General features: G+C 34.6%; 1 protein-coding gene across 2 annotated transcripts in view; it reads right to left on the bottom strand.

Moving 5' to 3' along the window:
- The window catches only part of Pcdh11x (protocadherin 11 X-linked), a 684,984-nt gene that overhangs the window by 379,472 nt on the left and 280,475 nt on the right, over positions 1 to 25,037 (bottom strand). For both annotated transcript variants that reach the window (NM_001271228.1, XM_087599862.1), the window contains 1 exon segment: positions 8,637 to 8,717. In NM_001271228.1, coding sequence (NP_001258157.1) covers positions 8,637 to 8,717 — 81 coding nt within the window.

The following is a 25,037-nucleotide window of genomic DNA, read 5'->3' as shown; positions in this document are numbered from 1 at the left end:
GTTGTCCTATCGATGGCATGTGTGATATTCTAACTCAGTTTTCCTAATCTGTTTATATCCTTTAAATCAGTAGTCTATGTTGAGTTTCATTTAATGATGACAAGTAAAAGTCCTGACAATCCTCCCCACAAAAGTTAATCTTTGATGGTATATCGAGGCAAATTGTATTCTTTCTTTTTTGTTTACTACCATCTTTGTGCTCCCATTTTCTACATGTACAAAATAGGGAAAATGATAATTTTTAATTGGTTTAAGCACTTCCAGGAGAGTCAAAGTCAAGCAGCTATCCAGACTATTTTTTGATTCATTAAATTTCTACTTATATAATAAATAATTAAAATATGTTTATTTAATGAAGGACAGTAGGAACTGTAGTTCTCTCCACATATGTAATTAAAGTGATGTATTTTTGCATAATTTTTCAGCAACAAAATAGCTAATGTTTATTACCACAGGAAATATGAAAACGTCCTATAAGTTCTTATTTTCAATATCAAAGTAGTTGATTTTGACTGTAAACATAAAAATATGAAAACATCCCAAGGAATATACAAGTTTCACTTTACTTCAGTTTTTTTTTTTTTCTGATTTCCTAGAAGTTTTTTGTTTTTATTTTTTGGGTTTTTTTATTGGATAATTTTTTATTTACATACAAAATGTTTTTGTTTTAAAATACTAGTGAATTAAGCATTATATTTGCTATGGAGCATGTACTAAAATACGTAGGAGGTTAGGTATGGAAAGAGAAAATTTCAGGTGATTATGCATGCAAAAAGATAAAATTAAGAATCCGGACAAACTGGCACAGGATTCACGACTCAAGTCAATGACCAGACTTCTAGCAGTTATTTCTTTTCTCTAAGAAATATGTGTGTATCCCTTTTAATAGTAAGTAAAGACTCCATAATAAGAAATACAATGAGCTTTCATTATTATACTAAAAAGAGACATAGACTTGGGACAATTTTCTGTTCAAGGAAATATACTTAGTTCCAGGATAAAGTCATAGGTATGCAATTTAATAAAGTAAGTCATGTAAAAAAAACCTATTACTTTCAACTTAAAATTAGTATAATAAAACAGTGCTTTGAAATAAATAGCAATATCTTTCTGTAACTACCATTCTGTATAATATTTTGTCTCTTAGCTAATTTTCTAAAGAACTTTCTGTCTAAGAATGTATAAAAGATCAGAGAAAAGAAATAAAATTGTTGATTGAATGGTTTGCCTTGGGAAGCTGTCTCCCATCCATCTATCCATCTCATCCAGCCATTCATCCATCCATGCATCTATCCAAATATGTATGTTCATTTGTTTGTCTGTAGGTATTGTATTTGTATGTAAGCATGCATGAATACTTGTGGAGTTGATTATGACAGACAGTCAGGCCTAGTCAGGGTATGGGTGTACGAATGTTTGAATATGTATATGTCTGTGCATATTTGCCTGTATAAAGAATCTTAATTATTTTCCTTTACTTTCTCTTTGGTTCACAAACTGTTAACCAGCTTAACCAGAAAGTCTTGTAGCTGACTCAACAGAGATAGAAACACTAGAAATAAATCATTTCACTTAATTCCTTGCTGCTAAACAGTATGTGTTAATTACCAGATATTAGTGTTTATTAAAGCAAAGTAATAAAGAGTTAAGAGTTAAGATTTAGCACTTAATGAAGAATAGAACAGTAAGAAAGTGTTAAATTTCTATAGTATTTATTTAAGCAAAAAGAGTTAAATAAAGGATATAGAGTTACAACAGTAATAAATCACATAGTTAAAGAGAAAAGAAGCCAGTGGTTTTTAAATATAGAATAAGCAAGAACATTTTTAGAATGTTTTAGAAGTTATCAGCAAGCATTCAGTACAGTTAGAGAGCCAGAAGGCCAGAGAGACCATCAGTCTTTAAAATTACATCTGGAGAACACCAGTTTTTAAAGCAACTCTGACACTGTGTCCCACTTCAATCCCAGACCATGCCAGGAAGTCTCTTAGCACATAATATCTTTCTGTAAAAGCTTGCAATGGAGAAAAACCATCAAAAATACGTACCGAGCTGCAGAGCTTGTGATTCAGAAAAATTATCAGTCTGGCAAAATAATCCTGATGATTTAATAGTGACACTATATCTTGAAGCCGACCAATTCTATTTAGTTGGACTTAAAGTCCACTTAGCAGGAGGGAATCATGGCTGATACACTAAACCTAGGAAACTCATCCAACTACCTCTGGGTGAGAGATCAGAGACCCTAAAAAATGATCTACAACCATTTTGTTAAATTGGTATACTATCAATCTGCCTTCTAAATAGTTATCTTATTCTCATAGATGTGTGCCTCATCAAAGAAGTATGTTTTACAGGGTTGCTAAGAGATGCACAACTTCTCAAAATGAAGATAGCACATTACTCTGGAAGTTTAGTCCAAGCTGGTAGATCTATAATACAACTCTGAAGTCTAAGGTTCAGGTGTCATAGAAAATGAAGAGAAATACTCTTATAAACAGAGAATTTGGTTGCCAATTGTAAGTCAATGTCTTCTCCACATGACAGGTAAACTACAAACATAAAATTTCAAAAATATGGTTGATTAACGAAGATCTGCATAATGACCAGACATTGATATTCTAAAGTATATGGAGAAAGTTGAGAAGGTCAAAAATCAAAGATGGAGGGTACAGTGAGGACTAAAACAGAACGTATCAGTTTTTTCCTGGGACTATTCCCCTTATAGATTAGCTGTTTCCAATATTCAGTAGAAAACACTGTGCATACACATTAAATAGAAACAGTATGTTATTGCATGTATGTACATATACATGTATGCATATATACATTATATCAATAAAATAAGTAAATTGTAAGAGGATTTGTATTAAATAGGGAGTGAGAAATTGGAAGGAGGAGGGAGTCAAAATGATGTATGTACTATACTTAGATTTGAAATTCTCAAAAATAAGCTCTTCAACTGTTATTAGTGGAGTTTTATTTGTAGCAGATACTGATTAACACAGTTTTCTACAACTGGAAAAGGCACAGAAAATAAGACATGTAGAATGGCCAGTCTTAATGAGAACATGAAAACCACAGATCTACCTTCCAAGGCTCTGGGGGCATTGTAAAGAAGGAGAAGAAAGAATGCAAGATGACTACAAGGAAACAGTGTCTTTGGTTGCATCAGGGCAGCTACACCTTTGAAGATGTTGAGGCTCAACAAAACTCTCCTGCTTCTATAAAAAAATGTCAAATTTGAATGAAAGAAATGATTAAGGCAGACTTGAAATCAAAGCGTCTGTTACAGTTGCCTAGTCCTTTCCGGCTAAACTCTGGAATTTTTTTAATTGCATTAATCGGAGCATTTGCACTGGTATTGAATTGACTAGAAAAGTCTATCAAGCTTCCAGTTTATGCCTGCTACCAGAGTTGACCAGGTCCCACGGTTCTCTGTACCCAAATCCCATGGGGGAGAGAGCTGGATTCTCAGAAGTGCAAGTAATCCTGAGAGCTCAGGGAAGTCCAGTACTTCTGCTCACATTCCTGGCCCAAGAGAAACTCACCAAGAGCCCTCTAGACACAACAACCTAGAAGCAATCAGGGAGATGATCTTTCTGGTCTCTGCCTGCTGCCAGAGCTGAAAACAAGACACCAGGAACACTGACAGACCTGAGTGCAGAGGTATGACCAACTCATCTGCTCCAAGCAACCTGCCTGGAACCCTCAGGACACACAAACACAGGAGCAGTCCTGAGCTAATCAGTCCCACAGCACTCTATACCTAGATCCCACTGGGAGAAAACAGGTCTATAGAAGTGCTGACACAAAGGCTTACAGGAGGATCAAGCCATTGTCAAACACAGCAAGACCAGTTAATGCCAGAAACAACCTGACAGCAAGAGGCAAGCTCAGGAACCTAAGCAACAGAAACAAAGACTACTTAGCACCATCAGATCCTAGTTCTACCACCAAAGAAAATACTGGATATCCGAACACACTGGAAAAGCAAGATTTGGATTTAAAATCACATTTCTTGATGATGAAAGAGGACTTTAAAAGGACATAAATAACTCCCTTAAAGAAATACAGGGTAACTCAGGTATAGAAGTAGGAGCCCTTAAAAAAGAAACACAAAAATCCCTTAAAGAATTACAGGAAAACACAACCAAACAGGTGAAGAAATTGAGCAAAATCAGACAGGATCTAAAAATGGAAATAGAAACAATAAAAAAATCACAAAGGGAGACAACCCTGGAGATAGAAAACCTAGGAAAGCGATCAGGAGTCATAGATGCAAGTATCACCGACAGAATACAAGAAAGAGAAGAGAGAATCTCAGGGGCAGAATAAACCATAGAAAACACTGAAACATCCATCAAAGAAAATGTAAAAGGCAAAAAGCTACTAACCCAAAACATCCAGGAAGTCAAGGACACAGTGAAAAGATCAAACCTAAGGATAATAGGTGTAACAGAGAGCAGAAAGTCCCAGTTTATATGGCCAGTAAATATCTTCAACAAAATTATAGAAGACTTCCCTAACCTAAAGAAAGACATGCCCATGAACATACAAGCCTATAAAACTCCAAAGAGATTGGACCAGAAAAGAATTTCCTCCTGTCACATAATAGTCAAAACACCAAATGCATAAAACAAAGAAAGAATATTAAAAGCAGTAAGGGAAAAAGGTCCAGTAACATATAAAGTCAAACTGATCAGAATTAGACTATAGGTCTCACCATAGTCAGAAGACCCTGGGCAGATGTCACACAGACCCTAAGGGAACACAAGGCCAGCTCACGGTACTATATCCAGCAAAACTCTGAATAAACATAGATGGAGAAACCAAGATATTCCATGACAAAAACAAATTTACAGAATGTCTTTGTGGAAGCCCAGCCTCACAAAGGATAATAGATGGAAAACTCCAACACAAGGAAGGAAACTACACCATAGAAAAAGCAAGAAAGTAAACTTTTTTCAACAAACTCGAAAGAAGAGAGCCACACAAACATAATTCCACCTCTAAAAACAAAAATAACAAGAAACAAAACCCACTATTAATTCATATCACTTAACATCAATAGACCGAATTCCCCAATAAAAAGATACAGACTAACAGACTGTATATGTAAAAAGGACCCAGAATTTTATGGCATACAGAAAATACACCACAGTGCCAAAGACAGACAGTACCTGAGAGTAAAATACTGGAAAAAATTTTCCAAGTAAATGGTCCCAAATACAAGCTAGAGTAGCCATTCTAATATCAAATAAAATTGAGTTTCAATCAAAAGTTATAACAAATATGAGGAAAACATATCATATATATCAAAGGAAAATTGCACCAAGATGAACTCTCAATCCTGAATATGTATGCTCTAAATGCAAGGGCACCCATATTCATAAAATAAACTTACTAAAGCTCAATGTACACATTGCATATCACACAATAATATTGGGGGACCTCACAACCCCAGTTATAGCAATGGACAGATAATGGAAGCAGAGAATAGACAGAGACATAGAGAAACTAAGAGAAGTTATGAACCAAATGGACTTAGCAGATATTTATGTAACATTTCATCCTAAAACAAAATAATTTATCTTCTTATCAGCACCTCATGGTACCTTCTCCAAAACTGACCATATATCTGGTCACGAAATAGACCTCAACAGATACAAGAAGATAGAAATAATACTATGCATCCTATCAGATCATCACGGCTTAAGGCAGATCTTCAATAATAACACAAGTGATAGAAAGCCCATGTACACATGGAAGCTAAACAATGCTCTACTCAATGATAACTTGGTCAAGAAGGAAATAAGGAATGAAATTAAAGACTTTTTAGAATTTAATGAAAATGAAAGCATAATATACCCAAACTTTTGAGACACAATGATTGCAGTGCTAAGAGGAAAACTCATAACTCTGAGTGCCTCCAAAAAGAAACTGGGAAGAAGATACATTAGCAGCTTGACAGTACACCAAAATAGCAGCTTGACAGTACACCAAAAAGCTCTAGAACAAAAAGAAGCAAATAAATGCTAGAGAAGTAGAAGGCAGGAAATAATGAAACTCAGGCCTGAAATCAACCATTTGGAAACAAAAAGAACTATAGAAAGAATCAGCAAAACCAGGAGCTGGTACCTTGAGAAAATCAACAAGATAAATAAACTCTTAACCAGACTAAGCAGAGGGCACAGAGTATACAAATTAACAGAATCAGAAATGAAAAGGAGACAAAACAACAGAATCTGAGGAAATTTAAAAAAAAATCATCGAATAATACTACAAAAGCTTTTATTCAAAAAAACTGGAAAATCTGGATGAAATGGACAATTTTCTAGACAGTTAGGGGTACCAAATTTAAATCAGGATCAGATAAACTATCTAAACAGTCCCATGACTCCTAAAGATATAGAAGCAGTTATTACAAGTCTCCCAACCAAAAGGAGCCCAGGACCAGATGGGTTTAGGGCAGAATTTTATCAGACCTTCATAGAATACCTAATACCAATACTGTCAAAACTATTAAAAAAACTAGAAAGAGAAGGAGCACTTCCAAATTCCTTCTATGAAGTCATAATTACATTAATACCCAAACCATGTAAAGAACCAACAAAAAAAGAGAACTTTGGAACAATTCCCCTTATAACTATCGATATAAAAATATTCAATAAAATTCTTGCAAACAGAATCCAAGAACACATCAAAACAATCATCCATCATTATCAAGTAGACTTCATCCCAGGGGTGCAGGGATGATTCAATATATGAAAATCCATCAACATAATCCAATATATAAACACACTCAAAATTAAAAACCAAATGATCTTCTTATTAGTTGCTGAGAAAACATTTGACAAAATTCAACAGCCCTTCATGTTAGAAGATTTGGAAAATTCAGGAATTAAAGGCCCATACCTACCTAAACATAGTAAAAGCAATATACATCAAACTAGTAGGCATAATCTAAATGGAGAGAAACTTGAAGAAATCCCACTAAAATCAGGGACTAGACAAGGCTGTGCAATCTCTCCTTACTGATTTAATACGGTATTCAATGTCCAAGGCAGAGAAATCAGAAAAAAAGAGGACAAATGGAAACAAATTGTAAAAGAAGTCAAAATATCACTATTTGCAGATGATATGATAGTATATTTAAGTGACATCCAAAATTCCACTAGAGAACTACTAAGCCTGATAAACAACTTCAGCAATGTGGCTTGGTTTAACATTAACTCAAACAAATCAGTAGCCTTCCTCTACTCAAATGATAAACAGGCTGAGAATGAAATTCGGGAAATGACACCTTTCATAATAGACAAATAATATAAAATACTTTGATATGACTTTAACCAAGCAAGTGAAAGATCTGTATGACAAAACTTCAAGTATCTGAAGAAACAAATTGAAGATCTCAGAACATGGAAAGATCTCCCATGCTCATGGATTGACAGGATTAATATTGTAAAAATGATGATCTTTCCAAAAGCAATCTACAGATTCAATGCAATCTCCATCAAAATTCCAACTCAATTCTTCATAGACTTGGAAAGAGCAATTTGCAAATTCATTTGGAATAAGAAAAAAAAAACAGGGTATAGAAAACTATCCTCCACAGTAGAAGAACTTTTGATGGGAATCACCATCCCTGACCTCAAGCTGTATTACAGAGCAATAGTGATAAAAACTGTAAGGTATTGGTACAGGAAAAAGCATGTAGATCAATGGAATAGAACTGAATATCCAGAAATGAACCCTCACACTTATGGTTGCTTGATCTTTGACAAAGGAGCTAAAGTATTTCATGATTATATATATATATATATATATATATATATCATCCAATAAAAAAGAGAAAGAAGCACGTAATATATACTTAATACTTAAACTCTTTTTAAAATATATATTCGTTTATTTATTTATTTTTACACTTCAGATGTTATTCCCCTCCTTGTCTACCCCTTGATATTTCTACATCCCTTCCTTACTGTGTCTACACGAGGGTGTCCCCACCCCACCCACCCCACTGGACTTCTAAACTTCCTGGGCCTCCAGTCTCTTGAGGGTTAGGTGCATCTTCTCTGACTGACCTGGACCTGGACTCCTCTGCTCTTTCTGTGTTGATGGCCTTATCTCCTCTAGAGTATATCTCCTGCTTGGTTATCTGAGAGATCTTGACTGTCCAGGTTAAGTGAGACTGCTGGTCTTAGCTTTAGGAACTTTAGGCAACAACACCTCTTCTCTTGTAGCTGCAGTTCTTTTAGCTATTTTACATCCCTTACATTATCTAACTCAGTGTCAGATGAACATTTTTCCCTGTTCAGTTTCAGGTTTTAGAAAAACCTATTCAGTTTTTCTAAAAATGAATTCCAAAGTTTTTGTCCATTCTGAAATTGTATAAATAACTCCACTTGTTTCTCCTCCATGAATAGACCTTAAACTTGAACCATTTTGTCATTTATGATTTTACATACATTGCATGTTATACATTAGCAATCTTATATTCCATCTGTTTCTGTCTCTTAACTGGTATACTGTTAATTTAATAGACTCAAACATTGTAGCTTTGGAGAGAATGTTTTAACTTTACTACAAAACAATAGGGAAGAAATGTTAAAAGCATGGTTCTTTCATACCTGTGGGTGCGGATGAGTCCAGATTTCCACAGTTGTTGCCTCTTTCATAGGTGTGTGAGATCGTACGACTTCCTTCATTGGCTTTGTAAAAGGACAAAAGGGATATTTTAAGGTACTTGTTCAATATAATTTGCATACACATACATGCACTCATTGTATAGTCATACCAGACATTTTATACAAGAAACAATATTTATGCAACAAATGAGTTATTTATGAGTTAAAACATGCTGATTCTGCCAGGTCCTAACAATAAAATGTGAAACAGAAAGTTACCTTTCTCATATAGCTTATATTCAAATGTAATAAACTTATTTTTATATATGAAAACTGTGTGAAGAACAAATTAATACTATATAAGTCAAAGTTTAAGTTGGAGAGAATTTCAATCCAATATTTTCATAATTAAATGACTTACAGAAATATGTTTAATGAATGTGCCATTGCCTAAAATAAAAACTACCCTATGTGTGATATGAGCCTCCGTATATGCCATGTGTCATATAAAGGCAAGCAGTGTATACAATAAATGCCAAAAGGATTTATGAACTAATGAACAAACACTAATCTACGATGCCTGAACAGGGATCAACCTCTGGAAAAGATGGAAGATTTGTAATCCATTTAATTTGTGTTCTCATTTTATAGAGAGATTCTCTGTCCTTAAAACATTAAGAGCACAAGATTTATTTTCATTAAATATGATTTTAAGTAATATGGGAAAATGTTGGGGAATGAATAAATCTCATCAATGAAAGGATCAATTTAAAAGAAGTATAAATAATATAAAGAGATGTCTGTTGGCTGTTTTCATATGAAATTAGTATTGTTTAAAAGTTTTGTTACTGACCTTATATAATGTTCTAATTATTTTTGTGAAGCAGGATATTGCACTAATGATGTTGCTAGTATACATTAGGGTTTCATATGCTATATCCTCACCTTACTCTGAAAGATTAATCAATTTATTTGTGTGTGTGTGTGTGTGTGTGTGTGTGTGTGTGTGTGTGTGTGTATGTGTGTGTGTTGTTACCAGGGCACATTCATCATATGAAAAAAAAAAGAAATAAAGAAAAAGAAGATATGGATTAAAAGATTGTTGATGCTCTCCTGAGAGACACAACCAGAGCATGTCAAATACAGAGGTGAATGCTAGCAGCAAATCATTGAATGGAGAATGTGACCCCCATTAGAGGAATTAGAGAAAGGATTGAAAAAGCTGAAGGTGTTTGCAACCCCATAGGAACAACAATGCCAACCAACCAGAGCTTCCAGGGACTAAACCACTACCCAAAGACACACACACACTGACCCATGACTCCAACTGCATATGTATCAGAGGATGGCCTGACTGGGCACCAATGGAAGGAGAAACCCTTTGTCCTGCCAAGGTTGAACCACTGGTGTAGGGAATTGTCAGGGGGTGGTAAGGGGGCAATGGATGGGGTGCGGAATGCCCTTCTAGAAGAAGGGGAGAGGGAGAGGATAGGGGCTTATGGACATGAAACCAGGAAAGGGAATAAAATTTAAATGTAAATAAAGAAATATCCAATAAAAAGATTGTTGATGAAATTGGGTCATAATTACTTTATTATCATTAAAGATCAACTTGTGTATCATGAAGTGATACTATTAATGCCACATAAATTTGTCCATGTTATTATTATTAGATTAAACAATAATAACTATGTTAAACTCAAAGAAACAGCAACTATGGGAAGCAAGATTCAAAATGAAACAGAATATAATGAATTTTTCTCATGAAAAAAAATAAAACTAAGAAATAAAGATGATGATGGGATAATTTTTTGTGTGCTGTGTACAGGATGTCTGTATTATTCAAATGTTGATTTCTGTACCAGCAGAGTGCTGAGTACTGTTGGACTTTGATATTTTTATTCCAACTGCTCAGCACCTGCATGATACATGGAAGACACACATTTTCTCTACTTTTGATTGGTTTAATAAAGATCTAACAGTAATTGAGGCAACACAGGGAGGGTAAGACATTGTGGTAGAGGTAGGAACTGTGGGATTGAATTGACAGGCGGTAAATTACCAGCCAGATACAGAGGAAATAAGATGTACCATACATAGTAAGAGGCATATGCCATGTTGCAAATGTGGACTAGTAATAGATGGGGTTAATTAAGTTATATGAGCTAGTTGGAAATAAATCTAAGATACAAAGCCTAGTCTTCCATAAATAGTAATAATTTTCATTGCCATTATTAGGGTGCTGGCAGGCCATAGACAATCCAATAATAAAATGAGGCTATGCGCAAATAAATTTTGGAAATTTAATCTTTAAACTAGACAAAATATATTAATTAATGGTCATTGAATTAAATCCAGATTGCAGAAACTGTTAAATTGTATTTAGAAAATGTAAATTCGATATTAGCTCTACAGCAAATACATACACAAAAAGTTACTGACATTAAGACATCAAATATAAATGTAGAATTTAGAAAATAAGGAATGACCTGGAATATGGTTCCTTGTATCTCATCACTTAACACATGCTACTAACATTTAATATTTATTCATTATGTAAAGTTAATTCTAAATTTCAAATTATTTAATATTTTCCTTTATGAATTGCTTCCATGGACAAAAGGAATCTAGAATATTTTTAAAGATGTTGAAAGCATGAACTGTTTTCCTGATAAATGAAAAAAATATATATGGGCAGGAAGTAGTTCATTTAATAAAAGTTAATGTGAAAATATTTAATATTCAAAATATAGCTCGTTGCTATATAAATCACTACTTTGTTCAAATTAATGCCCATGATTTTGTAAATTTTTGTCAAGATTGCAGGCTGAATAGCTTGACTCACAATACAAGCAAACATTTGAACGTTTTAACAAGAACAATGATTTATGTAGGTATTTTGAACTTGATGCTGAGATTGAAATTTTACTGAATGAGAAGGAAAACTCTCATTACTATTTCCAAACAATGAATCATACTGCAAAACAATTTTTGTTATACATTGACATTACTTAATAAATCAAACTACAAGTACAAGGTAAAATAGTGTTTGTATGTGAAACTTAACTGCAGGAAAGGAATTTTGACAAGTAAAGTAGTTCATATCACTTGTCTTATCAAATTCATTTATAGCCTCCAGTGCTGTCAAAAATTTAAAGCAGGAATGAAAATGTCTATTCTCACAGAAATTTCAAGCAAGTCATGACAAATATGTAAGTGAGGACATTTACCAGACCTGCAATTGGAAAGAATTAATATTCAACACAATGATATACTAAGGGGAAAAATAAAGAATATAACCTACTACTTTTTTATATTCTATACAAAGGAACTAAAATCATTAATACATATTGACATTGAACTTTATTTCTAGTTATCTGTGAATGAAGGCATTTTTGAACTGAGGTAAAGAGTTCATATATCTCCTGTATCGTGATGAAATTGTTCTCTATTGACATCGTTTGCCTGCTACTGTATGAAATTTGGTGAAAATCCCACTTCTTTTTGATCATATAAGTTTGCTTAGTTCTTTTCAGGAAAATATTGCTAAACCATCAACTACAATGGGGGAAAGGAAATCAAGACAAAGGAATAATTAAGTGGATAAGGTGAGCAATATATATATATATATATATATATATACATATATATATATATATATATATATATATATAGTTTAGAAACAGAGGATGTGAAGGACTTTTTGTATCCTTTTTTGGTTTTCTGAGAAGGACATACACTAAAAAATAGGAAGATACAGTGCATTCAAAATTATTAAAATGCCAGGGATGTACCAGAATGGTAGGGAAAATGTATGCAAAACTGAACTTTGTATATTCTTTAGATGGATCTGCAAATTAGCCCAGAAACTATACAGGGGGTGAACTTAAACATTTTCATATGCCTGAGAAGTGGTCTAAGCTCATGAATCATACATACATACATACATACATACATACATACATACATACATTCATACATACACACAAATATATATATATGTGTATATAAAATATATCATTTATCTTTGATGCTTTTGTATGCATATTTAAATAATCTAATTATCAATTGTGAGCAGCTATCTATATGTCTGCGCAGCTACCTGTTTAATATATAACATTATATTAAAATACCTACGGAATTAAGTAAAGCTGACATACTAAGAAGTAAAATGTATAAGTACACCTTGCCCAGATAACTTTCATAACTATCTTATAATACAACCTAATATTTAATTATACAAATATTTATTGAAAAATTTACATACATACTAATAAAATGCTCAATTCACAAACTTTAAGGGTTAAGTTGTTATTCTTTCCTCTAAAACCATGACTCTGAGTTATAACAATAAAAAAAGCATGCCAAAGAATGACTTCAAAATACAAAATTTTATAGGTTTCACTTTAATACAAATGAGACAAATTGCAATTATTGAAAATTATAGCACTTATATACATTGTTTGCCTTATGAAAACTGAATATGGTTGATCCATGACATCTGAGAAAAGAAATGCAAATCTGCATTTCTTGTTCTTTATATGTGCAATATACTGAAAAAATCTGCATTTTCCCTTTTATGGAATTGAATGTCAAACTGTCAAGAAATGAGTAAAATGATTTAAGATAATCACAGTCATTGTATCTTTAAACTCATTTTAATCCAGTTCGCATGAAGATAGCATTCAGAGTCAAAAGGCAAAATATATCTTACCAGTGATGTTAGAACATTTTGAAATATGTTCTTGTCATTATTGTTAATAATAAAGATAATTTTCAAAGGAAAGGATGGGAAGATAGTGCATATTATTATTACTACTGAATTAGAGACAACATTTCTAAGTTTAGACATGAGAAAAATGTGATATTTTGTAAAACTGAATGAGATTTCTTTTTTTTTTTTTCCGGAGCTGGGGACTGAACCCAGGGCATTTCGCTTGCTAGGCAAGCACTCTACTGCTGAGCTAAATCCCCAACCCCCTGAATTAGATTTCTTAAGCATGAATCACGGTTTCAGGAGCACGGTCTGTTCACCCTGAAGAAACAGATAAGTGTGAAAGAAAATATGACTGCTTTTATAATCTCTCGTTTCAGAATCATTAAATTTTGAGGGAGAAAATGTATCTAGAATTAACTGGTGTTTGTATAAATAAGATGTACTTCCCCTTAAGTCTTAGAAACTTAAATACTTGGTCCTTGGTTGGCAATTGTTTTAGAAGGTATGGTCTTGATGGAAGTATGACATGGGGGAAGGTTTGAGATTTCAAAAATACTGCCATATGCATTGTGTTCTCACTTTCCTGCTGGTCATTTGAATTCTGAACTGATGTACAGGATGCCTGCTATCTGCAACCACTGTTATGTTAACATGCACTTGCAGGCTTTGGAACCATAAGACTAATATAAACTTCTCTTATATAAGTAGACTTTGTAATGATATTATCACTGCAATAGAAATTGAATTTTTATGGAGAAATTGGTTAACAAATATATTTAACATAAATGCTCAAAATTCTACTATCTCTCATGCCACAATCAGGAAGTTAATTTTAGGCCCAACTTCCATTCACATAGTTGTCTTAATTTTGTGATACATTTAGAAAATAACTCCTATATTCAGATAATTTAATCTCTCAGAAAAGTGGTATAAGCTGTTATCTATGACCTAAGAGAGTGAAAGTTATTCCCTAAAATGGACTGTCTTTCAAAAAACAATTAAAAACCAAGATAATTTGACAGAACCTTTTAAAATTGAGAAGGATTGCTACCCTTGTTGTTTCCTGGAGTCTGCGATTTAGTCATGTGTATGATTAACAGTCTTGTTCTATCAAATTCATCATAGAACTACTGGAGAGAATATACATAGATTTTACAATAATTATAAATATAATTATTAATCAAATTTTAGTCATTTGATATAGTATATTTTGTTCAAAATTTACCATCATTCTCTCCCATATTCACTCCTGGATGAATCATTTACAACACTTCTAACACAATTTTTTCAATAAATATTTTGTATTCTTTTATACAAAGCACACTCACTCAAATCTGTGCTACCTATGTATCCATTAAAGATTCTTGAGGCTTGTGGGGAATGGATACTTTATAGGAACCTCATTTATGGCTGAGTATTTCACACTTGTTCTCTACTGTTTGAGAACCTATGAATTTTGGCATTACCAGTCATTTACTACAGAGACATAGTTTTCTGAGAGCTACCCACACACACACACACACACACACACACACACACACACACACACACATACACACACACACATACAAGTTTATTTGTGTGTCCATTCTTATCACCCTGCACAAAAGCTTAAGTCCAAGTGGATCAAGGACCTCCACATCAAACCAGATACACTCAAACTAATAGAAGAAAAAGTGGGGAAGTATCTCGAACACATGGGCACTGGAGAAAATTTCCTGAAAAAAAACACCAATGGCTTATTATCTAAGATCAAGAATCAACAAATGGGATCTCATAAAACTGCAAAGCTTCTGTAAGGCAAAGGACACTGTTGTTTGGAAAAAATGGCAACCAAAAGATTGGGAAAAGATCTTTACCAATCCTACAACTGATACAGGGCTTATATCCAAAATATACAAAGAACTCAAGAAGTTAGACCGCAGGGAGACAAATAACCCTATTAAAAAAGGGGTTCAGAGCTAAACAAAGAATTCACAGCTGAGGAATGCTGAATGGCTGAGAAAACACCTAAAGAAATATTCAACATCTTTAGTCATAAGGGAAAAGCAAATCAAAACAACCCTGAGATTTCACTTCACACCAGTGAGAATGGCTAAGATCAAAAACTCCAGGACAGCAGATGCTGGTGAGGATGTGGAGAAAGAGGAACACTCCTCTACTTTTGGTGGTATTGCAGACAGGTACAACCATTCTGGAAATCAGTCTGGAGGTTCCTCAGAAAATTGGACATTGAACTACCTGAGGACCCAGCTGTACCTCTCTTCGGCATATACCCACAAGATGCCCCAACATATAACAAAGACACATGCTCCACTATGTTCATAGCAGCCTTATTTATGATAGACAGAATGTGGAAAGAACTCAGATGTCCTTCAATAGAGGAATGGATACAGAAAATGTGGTACATCTACACAATGGAATACTACTCAGCTATCAAAAACAATGACTTTATGAAATTCATAGGCAAATGGATGGAACTGGAAAATATTATCCTGAGTGAGGTAACCCAATCACAGAAAAACACACATGGTATGCTCTCATTGATAAGTGGATATTAGCCCAAATGCTCGAATTACCCTAGATACACAGAACACATGAAACTCAAGAAGGATGACCAAAATGCAAATGCTTTACTCCTTCTTTAAAAGGGGAACAAGAATACCCTTGGGAAGGAATAGGGAGGCAAAGTTTGGAACAGAGGCTGAAGGAACACTCATTCAGAGCCTGCCCTACATGTGGCCCATAAATATACAGCCACCAAACTAGATAAGATGGATGAAGCAAAGAAGTGCAGGCTGACAGGAACTGGATATAGATCTTTCCTGAGAGACACAGCCAGAATAACATAAATACATAGGTGAATACCAACAGCAAACACTGAACTGAGGGTGGGGACCCCCATTGAAGGAACCAGAGAAAGGACTGAAAGAGCTGTAGGGGTTTGAGACCCCATATGAACAACAATGCCTACCAACCAGATCTTCCAGGGACTAAGCCACTACCCAAAGACTATAAGTGGACTGACGCTGGGCTCCAACTGCATAGGTATTAATGAATAGCCTAGTAAGAGCACCAGTGGTCCTGCCAAGACTGAACCCCAATGAACGTGATTGTTGGGGGGAGGGCGGTTATGGGAGGGATCTGGAGGGTAACACCCATATATAAGGGGAGGGGGAAGGGTTAGGGGGATGTTGGTCTGGAAACCAGGAAAGCGAATAACAATTGAAATATAAATAAGAAATACCCAAGTTAATAAAGGTGGAGGAAAAAACAAAACAAAACAAAACAACCCCTGGTCTTAGAGAGAACCCAGGTTCATTTTCAAATACAAACAGGAAAGTTTACAAACATTTATGACTCCAGGTTGACTCTCCTGACTTCCCTAGTGTTCTGTATGCACATGATGCCCATATATATACTCAGGAACACACAATACACAAAATTAATGCATTGTTCAGAAATAAAATACAAATTCTTCTGAATATTGAGGGTCCAAGGAAAAAGGTAAAAGTTTTGGAGTGAATGGATAAATTTTAACATCTTTTCAAATATAAGAAACTCAACAAAGTCATTAGGTAGAAAGCTTACAGTCCAGGGTTACTTCATTAAAACTTTTTGTCTTAGTCATCAATTGTGTGTGTGTGTGTGTGTGTGTGTGTGTGTGTGTATGTGTGTATGAGTGTGTATTGTGTGCACATGCTCACATGTGTCTGTGTCCCTGTGTGTGTGTGTGTGTCCCTTTGTGTGTATCTGTCTGTGTGCATATACATGTGTAAACTTATATCTTGTAATAAAAGAAAGAATGTTAAAATGGTGGTGAATTAACATTGAGACAGCTCAGAGGTTTAACAAAACCTGACATAAGATTTGCCAGATGGTTTGGAACCAGATTGTAAAATTTAAAAATAATCTTCACTTAAGGGTTTTAATGATTGTATCCTACTTCTAAAGCCTCTGCTCTTAGGCTAGGATGATTCTGCAAAATTATAGATCAGGCTTTCAAGAACAGCTTCTAAGAACAGTCTCCTTAAGTCACAGCTAAACTGAGCAAGAAGATTACATATTATTATGATGTAGCACAGCAGGATTTTCCCCCAGCAAACATAATGATGTGAAAAAGGAAAAAGTTATCATTCTGCTCAAAGAGGTCATCTATACAAGCAGAGAAGAACAATGCATTTCACAAAGATTCTGGAGATGCAATGAAAATTTCACATTGAAAAGGATCTTTCTTAATGTTTCAATAAAGGATTGTGATCCTGAAAAGCATTCAGAACAAAACAATGATCACACATCTCACTCAAGACACATAGGGAAGTAAGGAAAGTTTTTTTCCTTTAAATAAATGTCACAATGAACAAGATTCATATGACAAGACACAAAAGGCATTTCTTTTCAACCATGAATATTTGATAAAGGAATATTAAAGTCATCTAACATCTATGTTTTTACCTCTTCAAGACTTACATAAGGTAGAAAAATTCTCACAGGATTTATTTCCCTAATGAAAACTCTCATGGGAAATTGATGCTTTAAAAGTAATATGACTTACTCATTGATATTACTTTGATTTATTTTCAAAAATTATTATTGTTTGATAACATGCTTTTAATATATTTTACCAAAGCTACTCCCATTTCTGCCTTTCCAAGTTTTTTCTTCGAATCTCCAAACCTGTTTTATTCCCAACTTCATGTGCTTTTAAACAAACAAAAACACAAAACACAAAACAAACAAACAACAACAAAAAACTGTCATGTCTACATAGTTTTACCTATAGGTAGATGTATGTAGCCCTATATACTGGAGTTTTCAGTTTTTTCATAGGGCAATACTCTTAAAGCAAAAAGGCTTAGTTTGAATTATTGGCAATATAGTTTGCACCACATAAAGTCCTCACTGTTATGAGAACAAAATTTTTATGTATTAATTTAGAAATAAAGAATTAAAAAATAAAATTGCAAATATATTATAAAATAAATATTCTACTTTACTATTTAAAATCATTCTTTAATATTCCCTTCAAATGCTATGGTGGCATTCATGAAAGAAAAGTCATTAATGTCCTTATCTAGCTATGAACTCTATAAACAACAATACTGTTTAGGTAAGACAGATTGTTCCAATCCTATAGTACAACAGTAGCAGAACTATTATGATGGTACCTAATCACTTTTGATTGTGCTTGAGGATTACTCCACTAGATAAAAATGATACTTTGTAATATAAAGCAACCAAATACCCATGATTTTCTAGATCTTAGATCCTAGAAAGGATCTTATTTGTTTTAGTAAAGAAATGTGACACAAAAGTGGTCTTCTAAATATTTATGTCTATCCTTAAAGAATGAATTGTGGTAAATACGGAGACTTATGTCTGTTCAGAGAACTGAAAATAAGTGACTATCAGTACTTCGTTCAAAATAGTAAGTTTATATTACTGTTTCTAAAGCTTATGACATGGTAAGAATTGGTAGACATAAAATAACAAATAAAGACAAGGAGAGGGGCAAACATTTATATTTTGGGAATGACACAGATTTGATCTTGGCTTATGGTAACAGTTAAGACTGTCTGCAATGGGTCTGCATAAAACTAGCTTTGTTTTTTTTTTGTTTGTTTTTTTTAGTTTTCTTTTTTTTTTATTAACTTGAGTATTTCTTATATACATTTCGAGTGTTATTCCCTTTCCCAGTTTCCGGGCAAACATCCCCCCCTCCCCCCTCCCCTTCCTTATGGGTGTTCCCCTCCCCACCCTCCCCCCATTGCCGCCCTCCCCCCACCAGTCTAGTTCACTGGGGGTTCAGTCTTAGCAGGACCCAGGGCTTCCCCTTCCACTGGTGCTCTTACTAGGATATTCATTGCTACCTATGAGGTCAGAGTCCAGGGTCAGTCCATGTATAGTCTTTAGGTAGTGGCTTAGTCCCTGGAAGCTCTGGTTGCTTGGCATTGTTGTTCATATGGGGTCTCGAGCCCCTTCAAGCTCTTCCAGTTCTTTCTCTGATTCCTTCAACGGGGGTCCTATTCTCAGTTCAGTGGTTTGCTGCTGGCATTCACCTCTGTATTTGCTGTATTCTGGCTGTGTCTCTCAGAAGCGATCTACATCCGGCTCCTGTTGGTCTGCACTTCTTTGCTTCATCCATCTTGTCTAATTGGGTGGCTGTATATGTATGGGCCACATGTGGGGCAGGCTCTGAATGGGTGTTCCTTCTGTGTCTGTTTTAATCTTTGCCTCTAGTTTTAATTACTCAATTATGTATAGAAGAACTCATAAACCACTCTTTACGCTACTAAACCAATGACTACAGATGGAAAGGTAGCCATAGTATTCATTTATCTACCAAGGTTGGGTGATACTGGTTCTAATGGATAGTTCAAAATCCAAAGTCATATACATGGCTGGGGTTAAGAACAGTGACTCACAAAACAACATAAATACTAAATATCAAAAATAGGGAGCATTGACAGGGGGAAGAATAGAAAGTTACTATGTGGTGAGAATGAACGCATTGTGCTCATGTTTGAAACTGTAAAGGAAAATAATTTAATAAAACATATGTAATTTTTTTGCTAAATATAAATTGCTAGGATTCATTATTTCATACCATTAAATCAGTAATGAATTAATTTAAGATGATTTGTATAGATAAAAACATTTTGTACAAAGCTATTTCTTAACATGTTATAAACATCTGAAGAAGATGCAATGGGATTAGAATAAAGACTTTCACATGACAGTGACATATTCAATTCTCAAGAAATCTTAAATACCTAATAAGTGATTATTTATTTATTTATTTATTTATTTATTTTAAGATTCATTTATTTTATGTATGTGAGTACACTGTTGCTGTCTTCAGACACACCAGAAGAGGGCATCAGACCCTATTAAAGGTGGTTGTGAGCCACCATGTGGTTATGGGAATTGAACTCAGGATCTCTTGAAGCAGTCAGTGATCTTAATTGCTGAGCCATCTCTCCAGCCTGATAAGTGAGCATTTTACCTGAATTAGTCCAATACCTATTTTATTATCAAAGATTCTGGTCAAAGAGTAAGAGAAATAAAAGTGATTCAATTTAAATGAATAAATATGAAATGGCTCACAAATATAACTGGTAGGAAAAATTATTTATCTATATGTGAATGAACTCTTCTTCAATCTTATGTAATTATTGAAGGTAGTTATGGAAAGGACAATTACTTCAATATAAATAACAAAATAGTTTTTATGTTAGCTTAATTACAGAAGTTACCTTTCCCTACACTGACATGATGGCTTATAACTATCATTAAATCCAGTTGTAGGAGATCTTATTCCTTCCTTTGGCACAAGACATACACATGATTCAAACATATACATGCATGCAAAATATTGACCTATATGTTTTGTTTAATCTAGAGATTTAAAATTTTAATTGTATCACGGTTAAAATGTACTCACAGTTATATATTTACATTATGGAAATCTGACACTATAATCTACATTGAGTATATATATATATATATATATATATATATATATATATATATATATATACATATAATGATAAACATTCTATAAGTCTGTTATTTCATATGAATGCCAACAGTTATATTTGAGTTATTCCCTTATAAAGTCATAAATGTTTTAATCTTGGTATCACTAATAAGATAAATTAAGAAAATAAATGGTTGTCTTAGTTTACTGAAAAAGTTTTTTTCTTATCTATTGGTTTTGGTTTTGTTCTGGTAATTGAACTTAGGGTCTTACAAAAGCTAACCAAACAGTTAAAAATGAACTATATTCCTGATCATCATACTAACATTGTAAAAGACAAGATTATCAGGATTGTTTCCCTCTATTTTCTCTTATATAAAAATTTAATGAGGTAAAGAAGAATAATGGATACATAATGTCTTTATTGTATAATATATGTTCTACCTATTTATTTTTTTTTAGAAATTTTTTTTCAGAGCTGAGGACCGAACCCAGGGCCTTGCACTTGCTAAGCAAGAGCTCTACTACTGAGCTAAATCCCCAACCCCCTTAATTTTTTTCTTAGAAATCTTTTTTTAAAGATTTATTTATTTCATGTATATAAGTACACTGTAGCTGTCTTAAGAGGGCATCAGATCCCATCACAGATGGTTGTGAGCCACCATGTGGTTGCTGGGAATTGAACTCAGGACCTCTGGAAGAGCAGTCAGTGCTCTTAACCGCTGAGCCATCTCTCCAGCTGTTCTACCTATTTATAATGCTATAATTTTCTTCTAATTAATCATAACTCTTGAGTAGAATCACAAGAATTCTGTTCACTAAAATATCCATTTGAATTTCACTTCCTTAGCAGTTATCTGAGATATTTAATTTGAATATAAAAATATGACATATCACATCTGGTTAGAGTAGTACATTGTATATGAAATTGGTTTTCAAGATGAAATTTTGGTGAATAGCAGTTTAATTTATTTAATATATATGATAATTCTATGAATGACAACTTAGCACAAGCAAGATTATCTGATAGATAGGTGCCTTATTTGAGAATTTACTTCCATTTCTATGTGCTGTAAACAAGGTTATAAGATATATTCTTACTTAGTGATCAATGTAGAAGGGTCATGGCCATTGTAGTCAGTACTACACCTGAGATAGTAGTCTTGAGGGCTATAACAAGACAGACTGAGCAGACCATGAAAAGCCAACAGCACTACTCGTGGCCTCTGAATCACTTTCTGCCTCCAGATATCTTCCCATTTTGATTTTCTGCTCCTCAGTGATGATTATTAGATGGCAGAACAAATATAGTCAACCATTTCATAAGTTACTTGTGATCACAACAGTATAAGCTGAACGATGAAAATATGCAATTATATTAAATTTCCCCTGGATAACTTTATATATGTAGAGAAAGACCTTAATATTCCATTGTAATTATTATAGTATCTGGAAATGCAGCGGTGGCTGAACAATGTTAAAAGAGCCTAGAAAAAAACTGGGGAAAGGCTTGTTAAGTATTTGTCTGATCATTTCCTCAACCATTACATTCTGGCATTTTTGAGACCAGTTATGTCCATTTCTTCTTAGTATGTTCTATTTCTTCTACTGTATTTATGTTCTTCCTACTATATGTCTACTTCCACTCATTTCCTACAAGTATGCTATGCCTTTTTTAATAGTTGAGTAGCATTCCATTGTGTAAATGTTCTTCTAGTATGATTATAAACATGTGAAATTATATGGCAAAAAGAATGTTCCATCTTCTAATATTTTCAACTCTTTTGTCAGAGACTTGAAGTTCTTGTTATACAGTTCTTTCACTTGCTTGGCTAGAGTCATACCACAGTATTTCCTTTTAATTGTGGTTATCAGCAAGCTTGTTTTATCCATAACTTATTTCTCAGCTTGTTTATCATTTCTGTAATGGATGGTTTCTAATTTTTTGAATGTATTTTGTATCCGACAACATTGCTGAAGGTGTTTGTCAGCTTTAGGAATTTTTATGGTAGAATTTAGGGGTCACTTATATATACTCTCATGTCATCTGAGATTAGCTATATTTTGATTACTTCCTTTCTGATTTGTATCCTAAATGGCAGTCTACAGAATTTGAAAAGATCTACACCAACTGTACATCTAACAGTGGATTAATATCCAAAATATATGCAGAACTCAAAAAACTAAATCCTTGAAAGCCCAAATAACACAATGGCAAGGGGGGATGGAGGGAGGAACCTGGGAGGGAAAGGGGGTGGAGGAATGGTGGAGGGGAACATGATCTCATATTGGGTGGAGGAAAAGAACTGAAGCACTAAGGGCCAGTAGAAAAAATAGAAACAGGCCACCTCAAAAGGTCAGAGATTGGAAGGAGCCGCTAGAATTTGCCAGATGACCTGCAGTGGGGAGTGTAAGCTTGTATAGGCCACCGCCAGCAGAAAGATAGGGCATCAAGGGAGGATGAAGTTGCTATCCTAGTCAAAACTCTGGCCCATAATTGTTCCTGTCTCAAAAAACTACAGAGACAAAAATGGAGAAGAGCCTGAGGAAAAGAAGGTCCAGTGATAGGTCCAAAGTTGGATTCAGCTCAAGCGGCAGCCTGAAGGACTGACATTACTTAGCCTATGGGGTGTTCACAAAAAGGGACCTATCATGACTGCCCTCCAAAAGACCCAGCAAGTAGTTGAAAGGGTCAGGTGTAGATATAGTATGTGCACCCAACAAATGATCAGAACCTGCTGACCCATCTGGTTGAATTAGGTAAAAGCTGGAGGAACCTAAGGAAGAGAGCAAACCTGTAGGAGGACCAGAAATCTCAATTAACCTGGAAACCCAAGATCTCTCAGACATTGGCTCACTAACCAGGTAGCATTCACCAGCTGATATGATGACCCAAACATACATATAGCAGTGGACTACCACGTCTGGGTTCAGCCATAAAAGATGCACCTAACCCTCAAGAGAGTGGAGGTCCCAGGTGCCGCGCCCAACCTCGACCAGCAAGGAAGACAGGAACACAGGAGATCTTCTTTAAGCAGTTTTACTCAGGAACCTTGATACAATCTTCTGACTCTCTCTCTTCTGACACTCTCTCCCCGGGGAATGCCCTGCACCACACTTAAATAGCTAGCACTGGCCAATCCTAGCAAGCTAAGTGGGTCATGTAGATAGGCTGTCACTATGCGGAAGCTAGCAGGCCAGGCAGACATAGCCAAATAAGGACTTGTTTACTGCAAGGAGCGCTCACCATTGGGAGGGTGGAAGGCGGAAACCAGCGCCATCTTTGAGGCACAGCATGTCACAGCTCTCTACACCCAGGGAGTTTAGAGGTCTGATGGGATGGGTAGAGTGGGGACATCCTTGTGGAGACAGAGTGTGGGAGGATGGAGGGCTGGAAGGAGGTATTGGATTTGGAACAGTCGGCGGTTAGACCCAGAGGGGAATAAAATCTGGAGTATAAAATAATAATAATAATAATAATAATAATAATAATAATAATAATAATAATAATAATAATAGGGAATAGAGCCAAGTAGAGAACTTTCCACAAAGGAATCTATAACGGTTGCAAAGCACTTAAAGAAACATTCATCGTTTTTAGTCATCAGGGAAATGGAAATGAAAATGACTCTAAGATTTCATCTTTTACCTGTCAGAATGGGTAAGATTATAAACTCAAGTGGGAGCACATGTTGGAGAGGATGGAAAGCAAGTGGAACACTCCCATATTGCTCATGGAAATGAAAACTTTTACACCTACATTGAAAATCAATCTGTCCATTTCTCTAAAAGTTGGGAATAATTCTCATTCAAGATACAGCTATTCTACTCCTGGGCATATTCCCCCCACCTCCCTACCCCAAAAAACTCCACCATACCTCAAGGACACTTGATCATTTATGTTCATAGCAGCTTTATTTATAGTAGCCAGAAATGGGAAACAACCTAAATGTCCCTCAAATGAAAAATGTAAAGAAAAAAATATGGTACATTTACATAATGCAATACTACTCAGCTATTAAAAGAGACATAGCAAATTTTCAGGCAAATGGATGGAAGTAGAACATATTATACTGAATAAGGTAACCCAGACTCAAAAAAGAGACACATGATATATACTCACTTATAAGTAGATATGCTACTACAATCCACAGAACAAAAGAATTTAAATAATGAGTCCCCAAGGCAGGATGCTTGAATCTTACCC

This window comes from Rattus norvegicus, chromosome X (assembly GCF_021556685.1).
Source record: "Rattus norvegicus strain SHRSP/BbbUtx chromosome X, alternate assembly SHRSP_T2T, whole genome shotgun sequence".
Taxonomy (NCBI): domain Eukaryota; kingdom Metazoa; phylum Chordata; class Mammalia; order Rodentia; family Muridae; genus Rattus; species Rattus norvegicus.
Note: the sequence above shows the minus strand (reverse complement) of the source record. Positions and strands in the feature narration are given on the sequence as shown.